The 27,436-nt window shown below is 37.5% G+C and overlaps 1 protein-coding gene across 3 annotated transcripts in view; it reads right to left on the minus strand.

Annotated features, from left to right (window-relative positions):
- Positions 1-27,436, minus strand: part of Gpatch2l (G-patch domain containing 2 like) — a 59,395-nt gene that overhangs the window by 24,208 nt on the left and 7,751 nt on the right. For 2 of the 3 annotated variants that reach the window (XM_027931716.3, XM_071607644.1), the window contains exons 3-8: positions 19,048-19,112; positions 14,253-14,429; positions 12,463-12,542; positions 8,875-8,942; positions 7,753-7,807; positions 5,615-5,700 (exon numbers count right to left, since the gene is read on the minus strand). In XM_027931716.3, coding sequence (XP_027787517.1) covers positions 5,615-5,700; positions 7,753-7,807; positions 8,875-8,942; positions 12,463-12,542; positions 14,253-14,429; positions 19,048-19,112 — 531 coding nt within the window. Of the gene's footprint in view, positions 1-5,614; positions 5,701-7,752; positions 7,808-7,863; positions 7,904-8,874; positions 8,943-12,462; positions 12,543-14,252; positions 14,430-19,047; positions 19,113-27,436 lie in introns of all 3 variants that reach the window. The other variant, XM_027931717.2, reaches the window with a different exon arrangement.

Consider the following 27,436-nt stretch of genomic DNA (forward strand, 5'->3'; position numbering starts at 1 on the left):
ATCCACTTGGAACATGGGTAAACCACAACAGAAAAACTGGAAGAGAATTCTTTTATCACTCCACCTAGGCAGGAAGATGCCAGCCAGCTGAGAGCTGCTGTAAACAAGACCTTCCAACAGAGGACAAAAGACCCAAGGACTGCTCAGTATATTGAGAGGTTCCAATAGGCTTGAGCAGTTTTAAGGACAACATTTTAGCAGAAGCATTACTTCACACACAGCTAAAACTAAGGCACCAGAGGTGAGCAAGAGCTTCTGCACATCCTAGCATCCCAACACCCCGGCATCCCAGCATCCCAGACTCTTGACAAAGAACTAACTAAAGGTTCCTTCCCCCAAGCCCTGGGGTAAAACCTGAGGCTGTTTATTATGGCTCCAAAGGTCAAAATTAATAGCATGAATTGGGTCGTCTTCTTGTTCTTTGAAACTCCTTGTCAAGTGGCACAGCCAGCTGGGCACACAACTCTGATATGCAGATCATAACGTTTTTGAACAGATAAAATGAATTACAATGAGTGCAGCCTATCATATTTCAACTCTCTAATGGGCAGGAAGGTCTCTCTCTTCTTTACCCAACACTGTCCAAATGCCTCCTTGTATAGGCTATTTGAGGCCATTTAAGGTTCTCAAGAATCTGTACTACATCTTATTAGCAAATGACTCTGGAAGCTAATTCAACGTTCTTAAAATTACAATTACCCTAAGGACAGGATAGGGAAGAAACTCTATAAGAAAAATAATGTTTGCTACCAGGATATCAAATATTCATGTATATTATTTCATTTCGATCCTCACCAGCCCAGTAAGAAAAGTATTAGTACTTTCACTTTAAACATAAGTAACTGGAGAATGGGGAGGTTGTCATTTGCCCAGGTGAAGCCAAGATTCTTACCTGTGTCTGCCTCACATTCATACCCACACTCTTAATCTCATACTGACTTTGCCAGGATATCACAACAAAGAAAAAAAAAAACCACAAAAACTATGAGACTTTTCATTTGTTCATTAAAGAACACATATAATATCTGCACACCAAGCTGGCATCTGCCACTCTTACTGGAAATGAAAATGAGATTTCTCAAATGAAAAGCTGTCTATTTACAAAGGAACTGACCTACGAAAATAAGATATAAAACAATTGCTTTGCTATTTTAGAATTTAAGAAAGAAGAAATGGAAATAGTGGTGCATTACCAAATCACCATCCAAAAGACAGGAAAAGTCATGAAAGTTGGAGAAAAATCTAACTGCTATGAAATACTCAATAATGACAACTGGTGACTTGTACATTATATAGAGAGCAGACAGTAGCAATTGGTAAGTTCTAGTTAGTGTTTCTTATAGGTAATAATGGTAAGAAAAGCTATTCGTCACAATCAATCTCTCGTTTTAGGAAAGGCTGCCTATAGCTATAGCTCTTGTCTCATCACAAATCTGTGACTGTGCCCTTGACAACAATACCCCTGCCTCTATCAGAGCACCAATCACACCATCTGCTGTTTGAGCAGCAGCAATTTTAAACACAAAGTATTACTACTTTAATGGTAAATCTCAGTACTAGCAACCAAAAGAAAAAACAAAACAGTTAGTTTGTGAATTTTATCCACACACCCAGCCAACTATATAACTGTCCACTCATCTATCCAACAAGCCTCCAACCTCCCCATTTATCACTATGTGCTGGGCACTGTGCTAGATACTAACACTTTCCTTCATCTGCAGCGGCTTCTCCAAAGCTAAGAGAAGTCTAGAGGCCTACCTCCCGTGAGGAGTCATGCTCATGATGCCAAAGTACAGAGATTGTGCCAATTCTGCAACATGAGTCCTTATTAAACAAACTACAAAGCATCGTCATTCAAACCATATGCATTTGGAATGACAATTCTTAACCCTGGCTGCATATTAGCCACCTGAAGAGCTTTAAAATAATGCCAATGCCTGGGTCTCATTCCAGACCAACTAAATCAGAATCTCTGGAGGTGGGGCCCAGCATGGATATATTTTTTAAAGCTTCTCAGGTGATTCCAAAGGGCAATTCCAGGGTTGAAAACCCTAAACTAAGTATTTTTAGAGTGGTATTTCTGAAAACCCCTTAATTCACAAATCTATTAGATGGTATAAAGACCACAAAATTCCCCCTGCACCCACTGCCCAGCCATCTCAGCTGCATTAAAATGATACATCCATAGTGTTATCTTAAAATTACAGTCCCATTACTTTTTGTTTATAGCAATGAAATACTAAAAAAGAGGTTATTCATCGCTGCCTCCCTCCAGGTGCCCCCAGGCCTATGCTGAGAACCCCGAGCTGCAGGTGGATCTTGAGGTGGCCTTGTTCTCATGCAATAGCTGAGTGCTTGGTAGAGTGCAACTGGCAGTGTCCAGGCAAGCAGCAGCCTCAGCTCAGTTCCAGGACAGGAGGGAACCTTCATAGTCCAGGCATGATTATCAGACTCTTTGTGCTCTTAAAGGAGAGTAATTATAGGCATGTGAAAAAAGAGAAGCTCTCCCGGAGGAACTCTTCCTCACATGCTTCCCAAGAGGCATGAGGGCCATTAAAAATTCCATGATGAAGAGGAAAAACAGCCTGGGAACAGCCAGGAGGCAATACAGCAAATTAATACACCAGCCCTCCTCGGGGAAAGCTGTGATAAAACAGGAAACACTTCTCTCTTTGCAAAATAAAATTATACCACTAATGATAACATAGTCACCACACACACGAATTGTTCTAATGATGGGTGTAAAATTCCCACTGCTGCCTAAATGCTTTGAAAGAAATATTTTCTTACTACAAATAAAATGGGACAAGAAAAAGAAAAAATTTCCATTCAAAACACTTTTTAACATAGTCACTCAGCTGCCTCTTCTCTATCATCACTCCTCGTTTACATTCCCTCCTTGGGGCCAGGCTTTTGTTAAATGGTCACCTCTTCACAAAACCCACTGCCCTGTTCCAAGTCCAATCTCCTCAGTCCCTCAACTGGAGATGGACTGCACCTTCTCCACTGACCCCTTGCTAGGCAGGAGTACCCCCAAGAACTTAGTCTTTCATCATTCACATTTCCTGGAAACTGCATAGAGGTCACTTGTGCTAATCATTTCCCACAGAGAAGTGGTTGCTAAACTTGACTGACTGACCCTTATTCAGTAAAAACTCTGAGGAAATAGTTATTATATATAATACATTATGTGTGTGCATATTATGTATGTATACATTAAACATGTGCTAGTAGACAAATAGGTATACAGTTTAAAACAAAAGAAAAACTTCAAAGATAAGCTAATAAATAAATGTGAAGTTTAAAAAAGGTTTTTAACCCCTACCTTCAAGAACTTCATGCATGCAACTTAGAACTCATCATCCCGGGAATGCTACCCAGGAGTAAGGACAAAGATTATCCATAACTGTTCACAGTTTCTCTCCTTTGCTTTTAGCAGTGGTCTAAAGCAATAGCCAGTATTTCCCTAGAGCCAAGTGTACCAAAACTCGGCTGAGATTTCCTAGTATTTCCCAGCCCATCCACAAGCAAGCCAGGTAAAGGAATGAAGATAATGATGTGGATAATGAGATACACAAAGAAATAAGAAACTGCCATCTATCCCAGCCAGAGGGCTGAGACTTTTAAAGGAATTAAAATCTAAGGAAAGTACTGATATTGACCCTAGCACAGCACAACTCTAGGCAGCAGAGGAAAAGGGAAGAGGGCAAAGTAATCTGCTTTGAGTACTGGATATGACAGGGTGAAGCTCATAAGCTCATACCTTCTTCCCAGAGTATACACAGCCATTAATTTGTTTGGTATAAAGACAAAAAGCTAGAGGACTGCTCTCCCATGCAGTGAACTTTTTTTTTTTTTTTTTTTGGTTACTGGGGATTGAACCCAGGGGCACTCAACCACTGAGCCACATCCCCAGCCTTTTTATATTTTATTTAGAGACAGAATCTCACTAAGTTGCTCAGGGACTTGCTAAGTTGCTGAGGCTAACTTTGAACTCACCATCCTCCTACCTCAGGGTATTACAGGTGTGTGCCACCACACTTGGCTTGGAGTGAACTCTTGAGGCTTTCTGAGCATCACCACCTCTAAGAAAATCTCCCCTAAACCTTTAAGTTAGGGCTCTCCTCTGTACTTTGTATCATCCAGATACAAATTGCTATTGCAGCTGTCAGTTTCTATAACTGACTTTCCCACAAGAATATAAGCTCCTTTAGGGAAGTACCTAAAAAAGAGGCTGGCACATAGTAGGGAGTCAGCAAATGTTGAACGAATGAGTGATGAGTAAACAGCATAATACTGAAGGAAAGGCCTTACGGTGGCAGTTTACATGGGCCCACAATTTTCCACATTCTTATTAACACCATTTATGATGAACTCTCTTTTTTTTAAGTTGTAGATGGAAACAATATCTTGATTTATTTTTATGTGGTGCTGAGGATTGAACCCAGTGACTCACACATGGTAGGCAAGCATCCTACCACTGAGCCACAACCCCAACTCCTAATAGTCTCTTTTCAAAAGATTTTTCCCCACTGAAATGCTACTTCTCCAAGTAGAAAGAGCTGGCAGTAGGTTATGGTACACAGTTCCAACTACTTCCATAAAAGAACAACTTCTTTGTGTAGCCTGCACCCAAAATTTATGAGTATATCTATTTAAGAATTTATTAGAAAGAAAGAAAATCATCAGAACTTGAAAAGAAATTCTTTATGTTACCAGAAATAATAATTCTAAGGTCCACCAGTTAGCAGCTCTTTTGTCCACAATAAGCCTGCTGAGGAATTCTATAAAACTATATGTACTTTCCATGACACCTAAATTAAGAAAATTCACAATGAGAGGCATAAGATTCATTCATTTGACAATATCAGACACCTAACAAGTGCCAGACACAGATGCTAGGGGGAATTATTAGACAACAAGGCAAGATCCCTGCCCTTTGAAGCTGCTATTCTAGTGCAAGAGACATGTTGGGGGGAAAAAAAACCTAATACATAAAAGCATTACAGATTGTGGTAAGAGCTAAACAGGAAGGAAACACAATGAACAGAGAGTACTGCAGGTTGCCCCTTTAGGAAGGTGGTCTGAGTGGTCCTCCCTGAAGAGGTAACAACTGAGTTGTGGTGAGTAGGACCTCGAAGAGGTTTCCAAGCAAAAGAAACAAGAGTGAAGGTCTGAGGCAGGAAAAGCCTGTTCTTTTTGAAGAACAAAACGGAGCTCTCCAGTGCAGATGGATCTCTTCCCCAGAGAGGGGGAAGAATTATATGAAAGGAGGCTGGACAAGTAGGCAGAAATCAGATTATGCAGGGTTTTGCAGGTCATGGCAAGGAACATTAATAATGTTCTTTGAAGATGGGGCTTTTAGCAGCAGAAATAATATGAAATATGAGCCAGAAGACTGAGGTCACCGTTGAGACTTAATCACATACTAGCCATGTGACCACAGCAAAGACACCTCAGCCCTCAGCCTCAGTTTCTGCATCTGTAAAACATCTATTTATCTCTGAAGGTTGTATGGATAAAACTGGACGTATATACAAACTTTATAATATGAAGTGTTATAAAAGAAGAAAATAATGTCCAGAAGAAAATAACAGTCACTAAACAACAATACCTGGCAGAGCAGTGTGCTGGTGAACATCTTCGATGAGAAGCATCAGCAAGAACATCCAGGGAGTAAAGAGGAGAAAGGGGATTAAACTGTGGGGATAAATAAGATTTTTTTAGTAAGGTTTAAATGAAACAGACCTGTTCCCAAAGGGCAGCCTACTATTTACTTTTCTTTGACTATCCAATTCTCTGTCGTACTAACATAGACACCATTCCATAAGGTTGTGCATAGTTAATAGTGTGCCCAGGAGTGTGGCATAACTCATCTAGCACATCTCCCCCCAAAAATTTCCTTGTTAAACAATAGTTCTTCAAAAACTTCTGATACCCAGTAAATATTTAAATGGCACAAGAGTGTACTTTCCAACTGGCATCACAGGAACTTACATCTAATGATTATCAACAGTTTATCAGCCCCCTTTCCCAAGAAGACTAGTGCAAAATTACCTTTTTTGTTCCCTTATTCTGACAAATGTTTTTAACAGTAACTAATGAGCACAGACCAGCAGCACAGTACAGCAAAAAGAGACTACACTACACTACACTAGAATTGAAATACCTAATCCCAGTCCATCAAGTCGCTCAGTGTTTAAAATGACAAAGCCTCTTTGAGTTGTACTATCCTCATCTGCAGATTATATGTTACAGGGTTTTTGTTTGTTTTTTTTAAAGGCTAACTGAAATGTTGCTTTAAGATTTCAAAATAATTTCAACTTTTCATCTGTAAACATTTATTGACCCCAAAAGGTAAGCCATGAGGAACAGAGTAATAGTTAAGTGGTGGAGTACACGCTTAGCATGTGCAAAGCCTTGGGTTCATCTCCAGCACAAAAACAGAAACAAAAACAAAAAGGGGGCTGTGAGGTCAAATGGAATACAGTATGTGTAAAAGTACCTTGCTTTATGTTTGTTAGCTTTCTTTGGACTTTTCCCAAAATAGCCCATTGTCAGCAACTTAATGCATCTTAAGATTGAAAGAGGGCTGGGCTGTAGTTCAGTGGCAGAGCACTTCCTAGCATGTGTGAGGCACTGGGTTCAATCCTTAGCACCACATAAAAATGAACAGATAAAATAAAGGCATTCTGTCCATCTACAACTACAAAACAATTTCTAAAAAAGATTGGAAGAACTTTGAATGACAACTTCAAAAGAACATAAGAATGTATACTAAGCCATAAAGGTGCTGGACCCAGTTCTACTTGCTGTCTGACTTTGGGCAAACATTTTACAATACATGGACCTCCAGTTCCTCATTTGTACTTAACAGATCTGTAGTAGGTGATGACCACAAGTATCCTTCTGCCTTTGAATTCTCTGATATGAACATGATCAGAGCTCTAACTTAAGAATACCTAAACAGCAGTCTGTCACATGTTGCCTTCGTGATTTTTTCCTTACCTGACTCCCCACTACATACTGTTTACCTACTACCTTTCTTTATGCCAATTATTTTAACGTGGACTTGTCCTAACTATGTTTCCAAGAAGTGACAAGTTTGATGTAGTGATTACATTTCTTTGAATACATAACTTAAAATTATGTGAAATCAACTCGTGAGATGATTACATCTTCCACTACTTTAGTACGTTTTGAAACAGCAACTTTACAATGAAAGTTCCAAGTCTAAAATGTACGTCAACTTGGTATGCTACTAAGTAGTCCAAAAAACAAACCAACCACTGAGCAACAGAAGCCTGAAAATTTTTACCCATCAGTCTTCATCAATTCTACAACTCATTACTAAGATAAAGAAACCCCTATCCCGCCCAAAATGAAAGAGTTTCAAACATGAATAAACCTAACAGTAGCCACTATGAGCAATTTTTAGATAGTGAACTTTAGCAGCTCTACCCTCTTCTGCTTCAGATGTCAAGGCTTCATTCAGTAAAGGACTTCACAACTTCACAGTACAGGATTCTGGTGCTAAACTAAAGCATAAGCAGGTAAGATTCACTCTACTTTCTTACTACAAATTCAAAACTAAAAATAAAAACAGAATCCCCTTGATAAGTAAGAAACTGACAATCATGGGTAAACCTCAAAAGGAGGAAGTGTCTACGATTCTCATCAGTAAGTATCAGATATTCTTGGGGAACAGTCCTCTGAGAAAGTCAGAATAACGTAGGGAAAAGGAAACCTTACCTCTTGTGCACAGGCAGAAATGTGAGGAAAATCAGAAGCCAATGTTTTATTCTTTCTAAAGAAAAGGAAATCAAATGATAAAATAAAGATGATAAGGAAAAGTGATCTTACCTGATTTCGCTCTCTTTTCCCAGCTGATGGTAACCAGAAACTAAAGAGAGGGAGAGAATAACAGGGAAGAAAACAATAAAAGAAGTGGTAGAAAATTACAGAGGGGAGAAGATAAACAGATGGAATAATGAAGTGAAGACAAAGAAAATGGGAGAAGACACAACTGGAGGAGAAAGGACAAAGACTATATGTGAATTTTTTGGCTGAAAGAAACTCTTCAGGGCTGGGGTTGTGGCTCAGTGGTAAAGTGTCGGCCACCTGGCATGTGCAGGGCGCTGGGTTCAATCCTCAGCACCACATAAAAATAAATAAATAAAATAAGGGTTAAAAAAAAAGTAACTCTTCAAAGCCTCATAATGGAATGTAAATGACTGGGCAGGCTACAATAAACCCAAGGTCACAGAGCAACATCAATGCTCTCTCTGCTGTGCAATGACAATGGGAGTTTCAGTTCAAGAGGGTCTTAAAGGGGCATAAACCATGTACACATCTTGCCTATTTTATAAATTAAAAATCAGACTGGGCTGAATGCATACAAGATCATAACTGGGTACTAACCATAAGTCATACGGGCAAGAAATATGGCAGAGCCAACCATGCTAGGTGACAAGGCTCTCATTAAGAATGTGTAGATGATTCTCCTATAGCTACATACAGACTTTCCATTGCACTTATCAAAGTGATTAGACAGAAGAGATTTCTCTATAAAGAGCTCTGAAAATGGGAAAAAATATAGAATAGAGAAAAATCACTCATTTAAAAACAATTAAGAGGTAGAAATGTTGGTAGGCATTAACGTAACACCTAGAAACATAAAAACCAAGAAAATACAAACTAGTCTAGAAAGAAAATCATTGTCATGGTTCTGGCCATCTTAACTATTATAAAGAACGTATCTTTTAGATCACCTCTTTCAGCTCTATAGCCTGACACTAGGTTGCTTCATAAAACCTCCTCTGCTTCCTTCTCCAAAGAACAGTGTGCACAGCCAGTAAACACTTCAGCACTTACTCTTTCTGCCGGGGGTCACTGATGATATGGCTTATCCTCTCAGTACCCAGAGTACTTATGCTGGACTCCTAAAAAGGCAAGGAAAAAAAGAGTAACATCCCACCACAGAAGCAAATATACAAAGTACAATGTTTCTAAGCTCACGCTTTCCCATAATTGTGCCACCTGAAGCAACCTCAAATGAACAGCTCAAATGTCATTTGTTTTTGTTACCCCTGGGGATCAAACCCAGGGCCTCACACATGCTAGACAAATGCTCTACCACTAAGCTACACTTCCAGCCCTCTCTATATTGAGACAAGGTCTTGCTAAATCTCCCAAGCTAGCCTCACATTTGCAATCTCTTGCCTCAGCCTCCTGAGTAGCTGGGATTACAGGTGTGTGCCATAGGACCCAGTTCAAATGTCAATCTTGTAACCCAACAGCAACTCTTATTTTTTTTTAATGGGAATCTATCTTAAAAGTATTACATGTTATCCTTATTAATTCTCTACTGATCCAAAGACATTATAAATAGTGTTTAATGTGATTTTTATTCTAATCGATATATACAACCTAAAAATTATACACAATAGTAGGTACCATGGTGATACTTCAATACATGCCTACATCATTTCTTTATGCATACTGTGGTTACTAACGTATATAGCAGAAACACTTTCACAGAAAATTCAACAGCAGCCAATATTTAACAGGCCAGCACACCAAGCTGAGTCAGCCATGTGAGTGTAGCCCCACTCACATGTGGGAAAATTTCACAGTGGGAAAATAAATGAGTTCTCACTGGTAAACCCTAAATAGCTGCTAACTAAATGAATACATATCACAGGACTTTTGTGACTTATAAAAATTGTCACCCTGTACCTAATCCATTAAACATCATCTCAAAGTAAAAACAGAAACTTGTAAAAGCTGATTTGTAAATTCAAGATTCTCAAGACTGTAATGTGAACACTTACCCATAACACTTTAAGCAATTCAGAAACTAATCATCTCCAAAAAATTGGAAAGTGGCAGAAGGCACTCACTGTTGATTGAACTTGAGTACGTTCATAATGACTATCTATCACAGTACCTAGAAAAGGACACCAACCCCTATGTGAATAATGGTTACACACTTGTGTGTAAGTGTTAAGAGAACATGAGTCATGAATGTCAAGATTGGCAAGACTGTTACTCAAACACATTTGTTTCTGGACAAGTATTGTTATCTGTACTCATTATGTGTATGGACTAGCCTAAACATTAGGATACATATTTTAACAGAACCACTGGCTATAGAAAAATTAATCTGGGGTCAGATTCTGGAAAAGAGTGTAGCTAAATGACCAGGTTTCACACATGCATTTTTCATATTTCTTATTCCTACAGCTATGCCTCCTACTTACAGACACAGAATGGTAGGGGGCCAAGGAAAAAGATGGGTGAAAAATGAGCTATTTGCTACGGCAGAAAAATTATTAACTTAAAATGCCGTAATGTTTAAATTTACAGTTTATTACTGTGTAAATTACAAGCAGTACTTTGCGTAATTAGCAGCTCGCTGGCAGGGAGCTGTGAATGAAACTCATTATTTATGATTACAATTTAGAAAAAGAGGAGAGAGACTGGGGAAGGGGAAAAAGGGGGGCAGAGCAGTGACCTCTGCTAGAAATGACAAATATCCCTTTAAGGTGATGAAGATGAATTAAACAAGTAAATATTATCCTATTCATCTGAAATCATTAGAGGCTTGTCCAATAGGCCCTAGTTCCCTCCCAGGCAAGCTGAAGTCAGTTGGAGATGAACTGACTCACTTCCATGGAAGTAGAAGGCTCTTATTTTATAAGAGCTGAAAGAAAGAAAAGCAGGTGGTAGGGAGAACCTCATCTGTCCAACCTAACCAATAAAGAGAAAAAGTAACCCCACCTGTCTGTTCCCCACTCCTAACCTCTTACCTCCCTCAACCATATATACTTCTATTCCAGTAGCTGTCCTATAAACTCCCAAAACAGCAAACGCAGCACTCTATTAATAGTCTCAAAAGTGAATGATCCAAAAAGATCAAGTTATCATTCTTCCAATAATCAAATCTTACTACTTAGTGAGATTCAAATTAGAATTTAAAAATAAGGAGTAAGAATCTGAGTTGTCTACAAATAAACAGCCTCATTTCTTTTGCATGGCTAAAATTTCAGAATACAGTTCCCTGAAGCCTAGCACAGTGGCACACACCTGTAATCCTAGCTATGAGTCTGAGGCAGAAGGATCACACATTTGAGTGAACCTGGGCAACTCAGTAAGACCCTGTCTTAAAAAAAAATGTAAAGGAGACTAGAGATGTAGCTCAGTGATAAAGCACCCCTGGGTTCAATCCCCAGTACTGGGGCAGGGTGCACCAGTCCCTTAAGAGAAGTCAGACTATGGCTGACTGCTATATACCTAGCTCAGCACAGAGCCTATATAGCAGACACTCTAAATGCTTACTGAGAGAACAAACAAATCAATGCTCTCAAATGTCTCTCCTTCTTATCCCTCACCTACCTTCATCTTCAAGTAAGTATTAGCCCTTGTCTTTGCCTGTCTCTTGGTCTCAAAGCTAGAGTAAAAAATTAAAAAAAAAAATAAAGTAGCTCTGGATTCCAATATCTATTCTGTCACTACAATCCAGGTAACATCAGACATTACTTAACTTCTTTGAACCTAAGTTTTCCTCATCTATAAAAGGAACTTTCAGGGCTGGGGTTGTAACTCAGCGGTAAAGCGCTCGCCTAGCATGTGCTAGGTCCTGGGTTTGACCCTCAGCACCACATAAAAATAAGTAAATAAAATAAAGGCATTGTGTCCAACTACACCTAAAAAATAAATATTTTTAAAAAAGAAACTATTAACATTTTGACAAGATTGTAGGGAGGAGTGAAATAAGCCAAGTGTCTATCACAGTCTTGGCTAAGCAGAACTATAGACTGTAGAGACTCCTCTCTTGTGGCCAAGGAGGGGATATTGTAATTTGATAATAGAGGTTTTTGTTTTGTTTTAATGAATTCTAGGATAAAAAGACCAAAGTTAGAATATAACAAAGGAACATTCCTTAACACACAAGTTGTTAAAGAGTCAAGAGTATTTTAACTTAAACCATAATAATGATGATTAATCAAAAGTGCAGAGAGACAAGAGAGCAGGCCTGTAGATGCATTCACAATAGAGGCTGTGAAGAGAGTATCTGCTTTGTCAGAACTCCTGTGTGGATTACATTTTTATCATTTATGTGTGTATAAACTTAAATCCTACATAATGTTCACTCTTGCAAACTCCCAAAACATTCCAGTTGGCTTCCCTAACACCAGGGAGTTCTGTAGCATCTTTGATCACCAATAGGATACACAAATCCCATGGGGAGTTTCATCTTCCTAGGGCACCCAGGCAACCATGAAAGCTGTCACCTTCCCAATAAGCAATAGGATACACAAATCCCATGGGGAGTTTCATCTTCTTAGGGCACCCAGGAAACCTTGAAAGCTGTCACCTTCCCAACCAGCAATAGGATACACAAATCCCATGGGGAGTTTCATCTTCCTAGGGCACCCAGGAAACCATGAAAGCTGTCACCTTCCCAACCAGCCTTCTTCGCCCCTTTCTGAGGCATCGTGCTGCAGCCCCTGGCAGACGATTCAAACGAGCATGGTATCCTGGAAAAAGAAGGCCTCGGTTACTGAATGTGGAAAATCCATACACAGGGAGATGTTTCTAGTACACTGGAGCCCTTACACCCAGGATCTTCACAGTGTTATTTCCCAAGGACTTGCTGCCATGTCTTTGTCACTAGCTGAATGATCTTAGGCACACCATTCACCTTTTACCTAGGCATCCGCACCTACATCACTTGGTCCTACTTTATAGAGTTGTTCTGAAGACCCAATGAAATAGCATATGGAAGGTTCTTTAAAAACTGCAAATGCTATGTAAATATAAGGTATATTAACAATTTTTAATTTTAAATTAAATGCTAGTTACAATCTCAAAAGCATTCTAATATTACAAAGTTATGGTGAAAAGAGAATGCACACTAAGACCCCATTTTCTTTTTTTTTAATATTTATTTTTTAGTTGTAGTTAGACATGATATCCTTATTTTATTTATTTTTATGTGGTGCTAAGGATTAAATCCGGGACCTCGCACGTGCTAGGCGAGCGCTCTACCACTGAGCCACAACCCCAGTCCTAAAAACCCCATTTTCTTAACTGTTCTATGTGTTCCCCACACAGAAAGAACAGGAAGAATTCACACAACAATGTTATCAATGACATGGTTTCTGGATCTGGGATTGCAAGCCATTTGGTTTTTGTTTTTTTTTTTTTTACTTTTTGTGCCTATGTTAAGTGGTCCAAAAAGAACTTATAGAAATGTTCATTGAAGGGGGCTGGGGATATAGCTCAGTTGATAGAGTGCTTGCCTAGCATGCACAAGGCCCTGGGTTCAATCCCCAGCACCATAAAAAAGAGAAGAAAAAAAGAAATGTTCATTGAAATGTTTGATAGAATTTAATAGGGTAGCAAAGAATGTGCCTCAGCCAGGCAATAATCTTTACCAAGTATCCACTGCTTTGAGAAAGTCTATCAAACTCCAAAATTCATCAAAATAAAATCCTATTTCACAGGTATTTATAGCTCTTAGTGTAACCCTGACCACCTACAATAATCAACAAATACTTGATAACTGACTAACAGGTTGATTATTGGTTACTGGGAATCCCAGAGTTATAAATTTACAGAGCTAAAGAACCCCCCCCCCCAAAAAAAAAAAAAAAGTTTTATTCAACTTCACATATCTTAAGCAAGGCCCCTGACATTGAAGGAAATGAAGCAACCACAGAGGTAGCAGAAAGTACCAAAGAATAACATGACATTTCCTTCTCCCCGTCCTGGGCTGGGTTTTTCACCCCACTGTGCTACACAATTTGCTTTTTTTTCACAATTGAAAAAAAAGCAAAAGAAAAGGACATATATTTATGCTTAAGTATGCAATAATAGAATCATTAAAATAAAAATCATCCATTTAAAAAGTACCATTATACCTTGTAGGTGGATGTTCTTACTGAAATCCTTTTCCAAGAGAAAAGAACCCATCATTACAGCAGAGCAAGCAGCTTGGCAAGCAGAAGAAATGCCTTGTTAATATATATTCTAAGAATCTCCACAGATTGAATCAGGTAAGAATGCAGAGAATCTCAAGCTAAGACTCACTCTTGAATCCTCCAGAAACTCCTGAATGGTGTACTATCTCCACCATTCAGATAGTACTGCATGCTTAGAGGCATGAGTATCCTTGACAATGACATGATTCCTCCCAAAAAGAACTACAAAGGCATGAATTATATTTTAGTTTTCTCCAAACTCACCTCTTTGAGCTGGTCGAGAAGGTAAAAGGAATGTGGAATCTGAAAGTTTATCCAGTCCAGAATCCATTCTTTCTACTTCAGCACAATGATCAGAAGTCCACTTAGGCAGAAGATTAGGGACAGTGAATCCTGGAACACATTCTCCTTCATAGAACCAATCACTCTGTTCATCATCCCCTAAAACAAACAGACCATATCATGAGCTGGAATTTTAACATCCATGGGGGATGACTTCTCAGCACTACAGTTTTTATTATATTTTTTAAAAAATCAAAGTACCAAAAAATTGTTCTGGAAAACATTATGATGAAAACTGGGACATCAAACTAGTTCCCCTGAATGTCATATTATGCTAGACTGGACAACTTTAATAATAAACACTAATAAGACTACACTTACTAAGACTTTACAGTCTATAAGAATCCATGCTGAAAATCTGTAAATATGTTATTTCTTCCAAGTCCTACACTAACTCTAACTTACAATGAGAAATCATGGTTGTTAGTAAATGATGAAGCAAGAATTTGAAACAAAAGCCTAATTAACTCCAAAGCCTGATGTCTTTTCCACAAAAAATAAACTGCCCCCTTCCCATTTTCCATGGCATAGGTAAACCCAGGGGCTCAAAATCCAATTCAAACTAGTTGTTTCTGAGGATTTTTTTTTTTTTCTCTTGGTTCTCAAGTATTTGCTCAAGATTTCCAATAATAGACACACACACACACACACACACACACACACACACACCAAAAAAAAAAAAAAACTGAATTAGAAGTAACTTGTGAGATTATCTATAAACCAGCAGACTTCAACCTGTGTTCACTAGATGCCTGGCACAGGAGCTCCCTAAAAGAACGCTGCCAAGGCATAAGAAGAGGCTGAGTGGATTAGGCTACCAACCTCCAGTTCTTCTGGAATCATGCTTTAACCAAACAGGCTCAGCTGTCTTATAATTTGAGATTCTATAAAGAGTTCTGTTTCGAGAAGAAAAAGGAGAGTGCTCTCTTTATCTGCGTTTCTCAATACTATTAGGAAGTCCCTATATGCTAGGCAATGTGTTAGGTATTATGGTTGCAAATAATCACACAATTCCTCCCTTTGGAAAGCTTTAAAGGAAAGAATACTATAAATAATAACTTAATATGGCAAATGATAAAAAAGCAATAAATACAAGGAACCACAAGAGCATAAAGACTATAAAGATTATCAGTTAGAATCCCTTTAGGAAGCATGCACATTTAAATTGGGTGCCTGAGGACAATTTAATGAAGTGACTATTTACAAAGGTATAGATGTATAGATAAGGAAAACACCAAGGGATGCTAAAGCCCAGAGCCAGCACAGAAGGGCATTTTACAAGTACTCGACATGGAGTGGCAAGGAAAAGAATGGTTAACAAGGACTACAGAAAGAACTGTAGCCATTGGTGCACATTGCCAAACAGGAGTGATATTCTTCTGTAGAGGAACAAAATCAGTGCCAATAGGCCACCTAACAGGGAGCCAGAGAAAGCTATCATGAAACGTGGTAGTTTTCCAAGTTCTGACTGCCCCTACAACAGAATAATTTAACCTTGTCCTCTGCCCTTCACCAGTGGAATCTACAGTGCCTTCTCCTGGGGCAGAGCATGCTTCCTTAACCTGCTGACACTGGACTTGGTCAATTCACTTGCTATAAGAAGCAGAACATTAACAGACGTGATTCAACAAAGACTTTAACTATGCACACAAACATGGTCTGGATGGGTTACTTGGCAATTGTCTTCTGCCATAAGAAGTGAATGCTGCATTTAGCCAGCTCCATTACCCTAAAAAGATGAGCCCAGGCAAGATCAGTTGAACTACAGCCGACCCATAAACCCACAGCAAGAAATAAATGTAAACTACTGATATCTGGGGGCTGTTATGTAGCATTATCACAATAAAAACTTAATAAATAACAACAAATCTCATTCACCTCTCTCTAAACTTCTGCAGATGCTCAACAAGAAATTGGGGAGGGGGGGGGGGCGGACACTGATACAGTCCATAACTTTGCCCTGGAGGGGCACAAAAGGAGTACTCTTTCTTAGTGGATGATCAGCCATTCAAGGAAAGATGAGGGTGAGATTTGAGAGAGAAAGACCCATGTGAACAAAGGTACAGAAGCAGGCAATAACATGGCTTTTTGTGCTGAGAACTCTTAAACATCTAAGTATCACCAGAATGTGTAAAATTGAGGCAGAGACAAAGTGGAGAGCTGGGCTACAGAATATTCTACATCTTTCATGATAAATCAAGCAATTCTTATTTTTTAATGGAAAGACTTTCAAAGGCCCCAAAACTTTACCTGCTGTAATGGGTCCACACTTTGTTCCAACTCTGTATAATTATGTATCATAGTCTTTAAAAAGAATAGTATGAACATTTTTTCATATTTTTGTTGGCTATCTGCACTGCATCTTTTGAGAAGTGTCCGTTAAGCTCTTATGCCCATTTATTAATTGGTTTTTTTTTTTCTTTAGTGTTAAAATTTTTTGAGTTCTTTATATATTCTGGATACTAATCCTCTGTCAGTAAGCAGCAGGCAAAGGTTTCTCCCATTCTGTAGGCCCTCTCTTCACACTCTTGTTTCCTTTGCTGTGCAGAAGCTTTTTAATTTGATGCCATCCCACTTACTGATTCTTGGTTTTATTTCTTGTACTTTTGGTGGGACTGCAAATTAGTACAACTGCTCTGGAATGCAGCATAGCGATTCTTCAAAAAACTAGGAATGGAACCACCATAAGACCCAGTTATACCACTCCTTGGTATTTATCCTAAAAAACTAAAATCAGCATACTATAGTGATGAACACACATCAATGTTTATAGCAGTGCAACTTAATAGTCAAGTTATGGAACCAGCCCAAGTGCCAATCAACACATGAATGGATAAAGAAAATGTGGTATATATTAACAATGGAGTTTTACTCAGCCATAAAGAAGGATAAAATTATAGCACCTGTTGATAAATGGATGGAACTGAAAAACATGCTAAGTGAAATGAGCCAGACTCAGAAAGTCAAGGGTTCAGTGTTTTCTCTCATATGTGGAAAATAGATCAAAATAAGGAAAAAAGAGAGAGAGAATTCCATGAAAATAGAAGGGAGATCAGTGAAGCAAAGAAAGGGACTGATGAGGAGGAAGGAAGGACAGGAAAAGGGAAGAATGGTTGACTGAAATTGACCAAATTATGCTATGTACATATATAAATATGCCACAATGAATTTCACCTTTATGTTACATCTATAAAGCACTAATTTAAAAATATATAAATAAATAAAGAGAAAGAAGACCAGTAGACTAGAGGAAGGAGAAGTGATAAGGAGGAGAGGAGGAAAAGAGGAAGTACCAGGTACTAAAGTGGAGGAAATTACATTCTAGGTATATATGTTATGTCAAAATGAATCCCAGTATTATACATAGCTATAATGCACTAATAAAGCATAAAAAGGTATATCATGCTACTTCACAGCACTATAGTAAAAGCAAAGAAAAAAGACAAATATTAGTAACTCTGAATGATATCACCAAATCATGAATGGAAGACAACCAGATTTTTCTCAGTATGAGAAAAGAATTAAGACCCTAGCTAGAGCCAACCTGTACATGCACACAGTTCCTAAGGCACCCTTTGTCCCTCAGAATCAGAGAAAGAGAAATTTACTCATAAGAACCTCCCTTATAGTAGGAAGCTCAATAACTCCACAGGGATAAAACAGGTTTCATCTGTTTCTATGCCAATTACTCTGAGGTGTGAATGAGATGCCCCCCACACAGTACATTTTCTTTTCTTTCTTTTTTTTTTTTTTAACACAGTACCTTTTCAAAATCAGAACTTGGATGCTTAAATTACTGGGAAGCCTAACTGGATCAACCTAGAAATGTGGTCACTGTGCCTCTGTTATCTAAACACTTAATTCTTGGAGAAAAATTATTAGATTTCAGAACTAAAAGAGACTTTAGAAATCTATGAATTCGGGCTGGGGATGTGGCTCAAGCGGTAACGCGATCGCCTGGCATGCGCGGGGCACTGGGTTCGACCCTCAGCACCACCTAAAAATAAAATAAAGATGTTGTGTCCACCAAAAACTGAAAAATAAATATTAAAAAATTCTCTCTCTTCTCTCTTAAAAAAGAAATCTATGAATTCCTTATTGTAAATTAAGAAAACTAGAATCCAAAAAGGTTACATGAAATTCTTATTGGCACACTAAGCAAGAGAACAAGAATTTTGTAAATGCCCTTAGACCACTGCAAAATCTCAAATTACGACTTACGTAGTAAAAATAAAGAACTGACAATTAACATACACTAGTCTTCTTCATAGGTCTCTATACTAACCTTCAGGAGTTTTAACTTGAGAAAAACATTTTATATAATATATTCACCCGGAACGCTATAAACATTTATAAATAAGGTAAAATTCTCCCTCTGTAATAAAAATATCTCATATATCTCATCAAAAAAAAAAAAAAAAAGACAGTAGTGCATGAGGATACTTCTTGGTTCTAAACCCCCAAACAATGATTCTCAAAATCTGAATTACCTGCATAAAAATCATGCTTGTGGAAAATGCAGATTCCAGAGCCAATTCTAGACCTACTTGATTTCTAGCTCAGGAATCTACAATTTTAGCAGTCCCTCAGGTGACCTCCATGCCATAAAGCTTGAGAACCACTACCACAATCATTCTACTGTCAGTGAGTCACCCCTAGTCATTTGCATCTTCCCATCAATAATGAACCCGTGTCCCAAAGCTGGGATCCAAATTACCTTGCCGTCCTTCATCGTTGGTGAAGAGCCCAGTGTCACTGCTGCTACACACACTGCTGGTTTCACTGAAAAAAAAAAAAAAAGAGTAAAACTCAGAGAACTCATCAACTCCAGTCAAAAACCACTGTACATTCTTCTGATTTTCCAAAGAAAAGACCTCAAGCTTTCCTAATTTCACTCCAGTCCATTAAACAATTGTGTAGATAAATTTCACAGGGAAGCCACAGGTAAAGTTTCTTTACCCCCAAACAACAACAACAACAAAAAAATATGTAAAAGAAAAATGCTAAAATTTTACAAGTACTTAAAGTACTTAAAAAAAATCTAAGATTACTTTGTTAGTTTAGGATCTAAAATATTTATTGAAACTCATACAAGTAATCTCAACCTGGTTTGGCATATTAACCAACACAAATTTATCAATTTTATTTTTTAAATATTGCCAACTATTAATTTCAAATGAAGATAAGCAACTTTGACATTTAACATCTCTTAAAATTTCTCCCACTTGCAAAGCAGTAAACATTCATAAGCAGAAAATAAATTAATATGGTCATTTATATTTTCCAAAATTTCACGATTTCCTTGACATCAAGTAGATATGCAAAGCTTATTTTTGGGGGAAAAAAAGGAGTTAAGGTTAAAAATAAAAATATAAAAACAAACTCCATTCAGACTCACTGAAATAAAACTTTTGACCAAACAATTGATTCCACTTCTTGTGCTATTTTCTTTCACCCAGTCTTCATCAAATGTGCTTTACCTGGTTCAAGAAAAATTTCTTTATTTACAATATTAGCTATTTCCTTGATTGGGATTATTTGCTTCCAAGTTAGTCAATTTTGTTTCACCTGCTCTAGACGGATGCAAGAAACCAAAGCAAGGAAAAAGCATTTTCACTATGGTGAAAAAGGAACAGGCCTGGCAAAATCCCAACCTATAGTCCTAGATCAAAACTCTGAAAATATTTTGTATTTTGCAACATTTTCAAATATCTTGCCAACACTAAATCCTCAAAATGCTGGTTAAATTAGTAGCAATGCTTTCCTCACAAGCTTAAGCTTGTTTCTGAATAACAGATGGCAAGAGACCTTTCACAGCAAGAGCCAAAAAACAAAACATACTTGGATTCTATACAGGTTCTTTCACTTTATTTTCTTGTGCACTTATATATTCTCAAGGGTCATTTTAAGAAATGTCTCACAAAACTATACCACTATATCCTTTGAATCCTCAAAGGGCTCTACAGTAAAATCCAGAAGCATCCATACATTGGACTGCATTCTTCCTACTTCTGAATTTAAGGAACTGTGCCTGTTCTTGAATTTAAGAAACTGGCTATTCGTATTTTCAGCAAATCTGAAAATCACTAGTGGTCTAATTCCATCAAGTCTTACAACACAGTCTCTCTCATATTATTACTTTATTATTCTCATCTTACCTCAAGGATAAAGCATATTTTTTATTTTCTTTTGCAATGCTCAGAATTTTAAGGAGAGATATAAAGCACATTAGGTTGTGAGATATATGCTATTTCACCATCATATTTTATGCTTCACTGGTTAGCATCACTACTTAAACTTATGTCCTATCACCTGTTTTTATATGACCTATGAGTTCAGAATGGTTTTTACAGCAAATTGTTAGGGAAACATCAAAATGTAAATATTTTGTGATGTGTAGAGATGATGTGAAATTCAAATTTCAGTACATGTCAATAAAGTTTTATTGAAATCAACCATACTCACTAATACATCTTCTACAACCTCTTTTGTACTCATCTGCAGAGATTATACAGTCCAGAAGACCCTAAAATATTTATTATCTATCTCTTTATAGAGAAAGTTTGTGGATTCTTGTTTAATGACTATAGTCCCATTTAAATATTTCCATTAGAAAGTTAAAACAAATACTCTATCACAAAATCTGTCAATTCTCTTCCCCATTCATTTCCATCCACTTGTAGGTACTACAAGATACAGTGCTTCCTAGATCTTTTTACATGGAATCCAGTCTCTCCTAATATTCTAAATAAAAAGGCAGACTCAAAGAATATCTGCTAAATCAAGAAAGGTGATAGTAACTGTCAGCATACATTTTTTATTGTTTTATCAATAGCATTTCAAGAGAATCAATCTTCTTGAAAAAACTTGAGAATGAACTTGTCTCAAAGAGTTTGTTCTATATAGTAAATTAATGACAATAATACCATGGAATTATCCTCAGGACGTTAAGACTATGATCAAGGGAGATATGTATTTTCTTCACAAAAAAATTATTTCCATAAAATTTATTCCATGCAAGTAAGTACCATCCTTTTACCAATGTCTGGAAACAAATGCATCATCTGATGGCACTGCTAATTTTATTTATTCCCTCAGAATAATTTATATTATGAAAATGTAATCAATGTATAAAAAAAAGTGTAGCATGATTTACTAAGGAAAAACGTGAGGAGTTCCATGGCATGCTTGCACATAAACACTATAAAAAAAGTTTGCAAAAATGTAGTACTAAATAAAAAATAAAGGTAAATATAAATATTTTTCCTTCCGAGTTTCAAGTCAAAGTTTCTTGTCATGCATCCCTCACTCACTCCTGACTCTTAGACTATGATTTACAAAAAAAAAAAAAAATCAGATCAGTATGATTTTAATATTTAGTCAACTATAAAATGTTAATTTAGTTACTTCAATTTAATATTCAGTTACAAATAAGATCACATATTATGAATCTTTAGATATAAAGGAACAAGATAGAGTCAACAACAGCAGCAGGTAATGAAATCCTGTACTTTGTACTATCTCAAAATGACAGCAACTCCTAGAAGCATCCATGCCTCCTGCCTTTACTTCAGGAGTTGTTCCATATTCCCTGTGCCTCATAATTTATGAGCTTCTAACCTATGAATTGTTTGCATACAAAAATCTTCCTAGACTACCTCTAAAATATGCTGGAGAACTATTTTCAACCTTACAAAAATGTGTACTTTTTTTTTTTTTTTTTAAGAAATCTAATCCCAAACCAAGCATGGTGGTGCATGCATGTAATGCCAGTGCTCAGAAAGCTGAAGCAGGAGAATCACAAGTTCAAGGCCTGCCTCAGCAATTTAGCAAGGCCCTAAGCAACTCATGAGACCCTGTCTCGAAATAAAAAACAAAAAGGGTTGGGGAATGAAGGGAAGGGAGGGTGAATGAGAATAGAAAAGACAGTAGAATGAATTTGCTATAACTTTCCTATGTTCATATATGAATACAAGCCCAGTGTAACTCCACATTATGTTCACCCACAAGAATGGGAAGTTATATCCCATGTATGTATACAATATGTCAAAATACATACTACTGTCATGTATAACTAAAAAAATAATAATAATAATTAAATTTTTAAAAGCTGAGGATGTGGCTCAGTGATAAAACGCCCCTGGGTTAGATCTTCCGGTACCAAAACAAATAAATGAAAAATCTCTAACAGGAAAAAGGAGGAGGAAAGATTCCCACCCGTGTTTCTCCTAAATTTTAATTCATTCATTTAGGAAGTATTTATTATTTGCCATATACCAAACACTGCTATAACCAGCACTAAAACTAACAAAGAAACATTCACTCCCAATTTAAATGATGCATCTTGATTAAAAAATTAAAAACTAGTCAACACAGTGGAAGAAAGATTATGAAGAGATAGAAGAAAAATGCTTTCCAATGACAAACACTATACAATTAATAAGGGGTGGTGTAAGCCTAGAATTTAACTTTACAGTCCTGAGAAAAATCATCCCATTTTAGAAGCCAAGAAATGTCTTAAAAATATTAATATATGAATAAAAGTAGTAATAATACTTGACACTTCTATACAAAGCATATAGCTCAAATGTTTCCATACTTTATTCAGTAATATAATCACCATTTTAAATAAGACACAAACAAAATTACAATCTAGATTTTGGACCACCAATTCTATTACCTAATTACTATAATACTGTAAGAAAAGCAACTAAGCCACATCCAACTAAAATAATAGAAGTGTAAAAAAAAAGACAACTTAACCAGCAGTTAAAAAGGCTGATTCTCCCATCGGCCTTTTATTATGAAAATTTTCAAACACACAAACTGTTTAAAAGTAGTTAGTTAACAAGGATTTCAATTCCGCAAGTAACATTCTGCTTTCTTTACTTTATTATACATCTATCCATCTAACCTTCCCATCAGAGCTTCTTTGTAATTAGAGGCACTCTCAGTGGACCAGATGATTGGGCACAGAATTCACTTCCACAGAAGTACATTATCACAGGAATGGAGCCCAATAAAACACTAGAGACACCCTTTGTCCAATAAAACAATTCCACCCAGATTTTTATAAGAAAAAACTGATCCTATCTTTAATGTCCGTCACATATGTGGTCCCCTAAAACTCAGTCAGGAAGACAGAAAAGGAACAACATGGAGCCAGTAAGGACAACAGGAATAATATTAGCCAAACATTATAAATCCTGGTACTAACTTAAAAATGCTTTTAACTGAAATCTTCTCCTTTCAAGTTCTGAAAATGAATTGTTTGTCCTTTAGAGGGGCAATTAAAGGATATAATTTTTCAAATTAACCAAAACTCTAGTTTTAAAACTATAGTATATTGGGCTGGGGATGTAGCTCAAGCGGTAACGCGCTCGCCTGGCATGAGCCGGGCGCTGGGTTCGATCCTCAGCACCACATAAAAATAAAATAAAGATGTTGTGCCACCGAAAACTGAAAAATAAATATTAAAAAATTCTCTCTCTCTTCTCTTAAAAAAAAACCCAACCTCAATACCAGAAATATCTACAACTGTGGTTAACTGGAGGTAATTTTGCCCCCAACTCAGGGTCATTTGGCAATGTCTGGAAACACTTTTGATAACTACAACTTCAGGGGGAGCAGGAAGGGGAGCTGTTGAACTACTGGCATCTAGTGGGTAAAGACTAGGGATGTTGTTAAACATTCTACAATGTACAGGGCAGTCTCACAACAGAGAATTACATGACCCAAAATCTCAGTACTGCCCAAAGTGAGAATCCTGACCTAGATTAGTAAACAAAATATGAGAATTATCATAAGTATGTATGTATAGAAAAAAATATATCAGGTTTAGTATTTTCCATGGCTTCAGGTATCACCTGAGGATAAGGTGATACTAATTCCTTAATTTAGCATCATACTAGATTAGGAAAAAATTTTAGAGAGCCAGCAGCCTCTGTGGTAACCAGACTTCTGGATTCCAGCCCCCAGCTATTCCATACCCTGGCGCAGTCTTTCTCACATTGCACCAGGGTTGGTCTGTGTAACTGATAGATACCATACAACAGAAGATACAGGATGTCACTTCTGAGATCAGATATATGTGGCTTCCATCTTGGACTCCCCTCCCCTGCACCCACCTCTCTCAGATCCCTCACTCAAGGGGAAGCCAACTACCATGTCTCGAGGAAACTGACAGCACTGTGGAGGCTCACGTGAAAAGGAACTTACCAGGACCCTTCACCCCCAGTCAAGTTTTGCCTGACTGGGACTTCATGAGAGACTCTGAACCAAAGCAACTCCCAGACTCTTGACCTCAGGAACTGAAGACAACATATGTTTGCTATTTAGAGCTACTAAGTCTTAGGACATTCATCTCTCACAATAGGCAATATGGTATAACTAATTCCCCTTTACTATTCCTAAACAATAGCTTCTGGTTTAAACAAATCTCTCTAAATTCCCATAGTTGGGAGAAGAAAAGAAAGCACAGCTTGCCCTCTGACCTGAGAGTTGGCCGATTCTTTCATATTCCTAACCATAGAAGACTACACATTTAGAAAAATATTGCTCTTAGATCCACTGCCCAAGACATCTTTGCTTTTACATTTTCCTCCCCATCTTTTCCTTGAGTGAAAGTGGTACATTTGCCACCACATGAAATCAAGAGTTCTGAATCTGGTGGTAAACAGAAGTAAAAGAGAAGTTATTCAGGGAAATCTCTCTCATCCATTTCCAAAATTATTCCATTAAGTTAAGAAAAGGGATAATGAAGGAGTTTTTCAGTTTCATTCAGATGGTGCCATAAAAGAAGGCAACAAGCTCTCCAGCCTACAAGTTCATCAATGTGATGAGTACAATCAGTTATACTTTGCCAAGCTCATGACCTTCCTCAGGCCTCTGCTGTTGAGCTGGGGCTAGGCCTCATAAAAGTCCACCTACCTTTTTAAGACTTACAGTTCTTCGAGCTAAAAATGATTTACCTTGAAATGGATGAAATTTCTTTCCAGAGCAAATTTTTTTAAAGAATATATTTTTAAGTCTTTTACCTCTAAGAATGTCCTTCTGCTGCCTTTTGACATGAAATATATCTTTACTATACACAAATTTCAGGATGCGGTGCGGTGAGAGAGCAACTCCCTTCTCCTCAAAACTCTACAAGCAGGGCTGGGGATGTGGCTCAAGCGGTAGCGCTCGCCTGGCATGCGTGTGGCCCGGGTTCGATCCTCAGCACCACATACAAACATGTTGTGTCTGCCAAAAACTGAAAAATTAATATTAAAAATTTTCTCTCTCTCCCTCCCTCTCTCTTTAAAAAAAAAAAAAAAAACCCTACAGGCAAAGCCAGGCATGATGTAAACCCAGCAATTCAGGAGGCTGAAGCAAGAGAATCACAAGTTCAAGGCTAACCTCAGCAACTCAGTGAGACCCTCAGCAATTTAGACACTGTCTCAAATTTTTTTTTAAAAAGGGGGTGGGGGGATGTAGCTCTGTGGTAAAGCACCTCTGGGTTCAACCCCTAGTACCAAAAAACAAAAACAAACAACAACAAAAACTCCTCTATAGACAAACAAAGCCCCCCACATTTAGTACTGTAAGGATGAATGCCAGTCATATTTTCATCCTTAAGATTTGTATTCAGACTTGTTCCACTCCCACCACCAATGCAGAATGCAAAAACTATTGACAGGATATATTCAGGCAGAGGTGTCTTTTCAGGGTTTTCCTTTTTAATCTTTAGATTTAACTTTTTCAACATTTCTCTTCAGCTAATTCTCATAAATTTTTTTCCAATGTTTTGGTTTCTTCCCTGGGAATATTTACTTACTCAGACTGGGCCTCTATTCTCCATCCTTCAGGCCCAATTTTCTCTCATTTTTATCACTTGCCTTTGCATTTTGGGAGGGCTTCCAAAGTTTTCCACATCATCAACTTAATTTTCTGCAGAGTGAATTGTCTTTCATTTTAATATTGTAATTACATCTTAAATTTCCCTATTATTTTTTTCTCTCAATCTACTGGATTTTTGAACAGCCATTTGTCTCTCCTTTTAACTGATCCTATTTCAACATGATCATATCTTCTTATATCCCAATGAAGATTTTTCAAAGTATTCTTCTGGTACCCATCAACAATCACCTTCAAAGATTTGTTCTTCCTCTGAAATTTCAGAATGCTATTCCCTTGCCTTTATTCTGCAGAATGTGTTCAAAAGTCTCTCTGTATTTGCCAACAAAAAGGGTGCACAGATTCTCCTTAATTCCATTCTCTACTCCCATAGATTTGGGTAATGTGCTCTTCTCAGATCTACAACTCACTGAGACATGCAGAGCCCCTAGCCTAATTCTCAGTGTTGCTGGTGAGCTTTTACCCTAGGCAGATATGCGACACTACAACAGAATCTTCTCCAAACCCTCACTGATTCTGGCTCCACTCAAGGATAATTTCTAAATTAGTACAACCACTATAGAAATCAGTATGGAGGTTCCTCAAAAAACTAGGAATGGAACCACCATATGACCTAGTTATACGACTCCTTGGTATTTATCCTAAAGCATAAATGTCATCAAACTATAGTGATACATGCATCTCCATGCATACAGCACCGCAATTCCTAATAAACAAACAATGGAACCAGCCCAGGTATCTGTCAATGGATTAATGGATAAAGAAAATGTGACACACACACACACACACACACAATGGAGTTGTATTCAGTCGTAAAGAATGAAATTATGTCATTTGTAGAAAAATGGGTGGAACTTGAGAGCATTATGTTAAGCAGGAAGTCAAGGGTCATATAAACATCTTCTCTTACATGTGGAAGTCAGAGAAGAAAAAGGAAAAGAAAGGTGAGAGGTGGGTCTTGTGGGAATCAAAGGGAGACTAGTAGAATAGAAGAAAGGGACCAGTGGGAAGGAGGAGGAGAGGGAAAGGGAAAGTTCTGGGAAACAAAATTAACCAAATTATATTATTATATGCCTTGTGCATGTATGAATATGTAATAAGAAATAACAAGGAACTATGGTTATAGTTCAGTGGTAGAGCACTTGCCTAGCAAGTGTGAGGCAATGGATTCGATTCTCAGCACCACATAAAAAAATAGATAAAATAAAGAT

This window comes from Marmota flaviventris, chromosome 2, assembly GCF_047511675.1.
Source record: "Marmota flaviventris isolate mMarFla1 chromosome 2, mMarFla1.hap1, whole genome shotgun sequence".
NCBI lineage: Eukaryota > Metazoa > Chordata > Mammalia > Rodentia > Sciuridae > Marmota > Marmota flaviventris.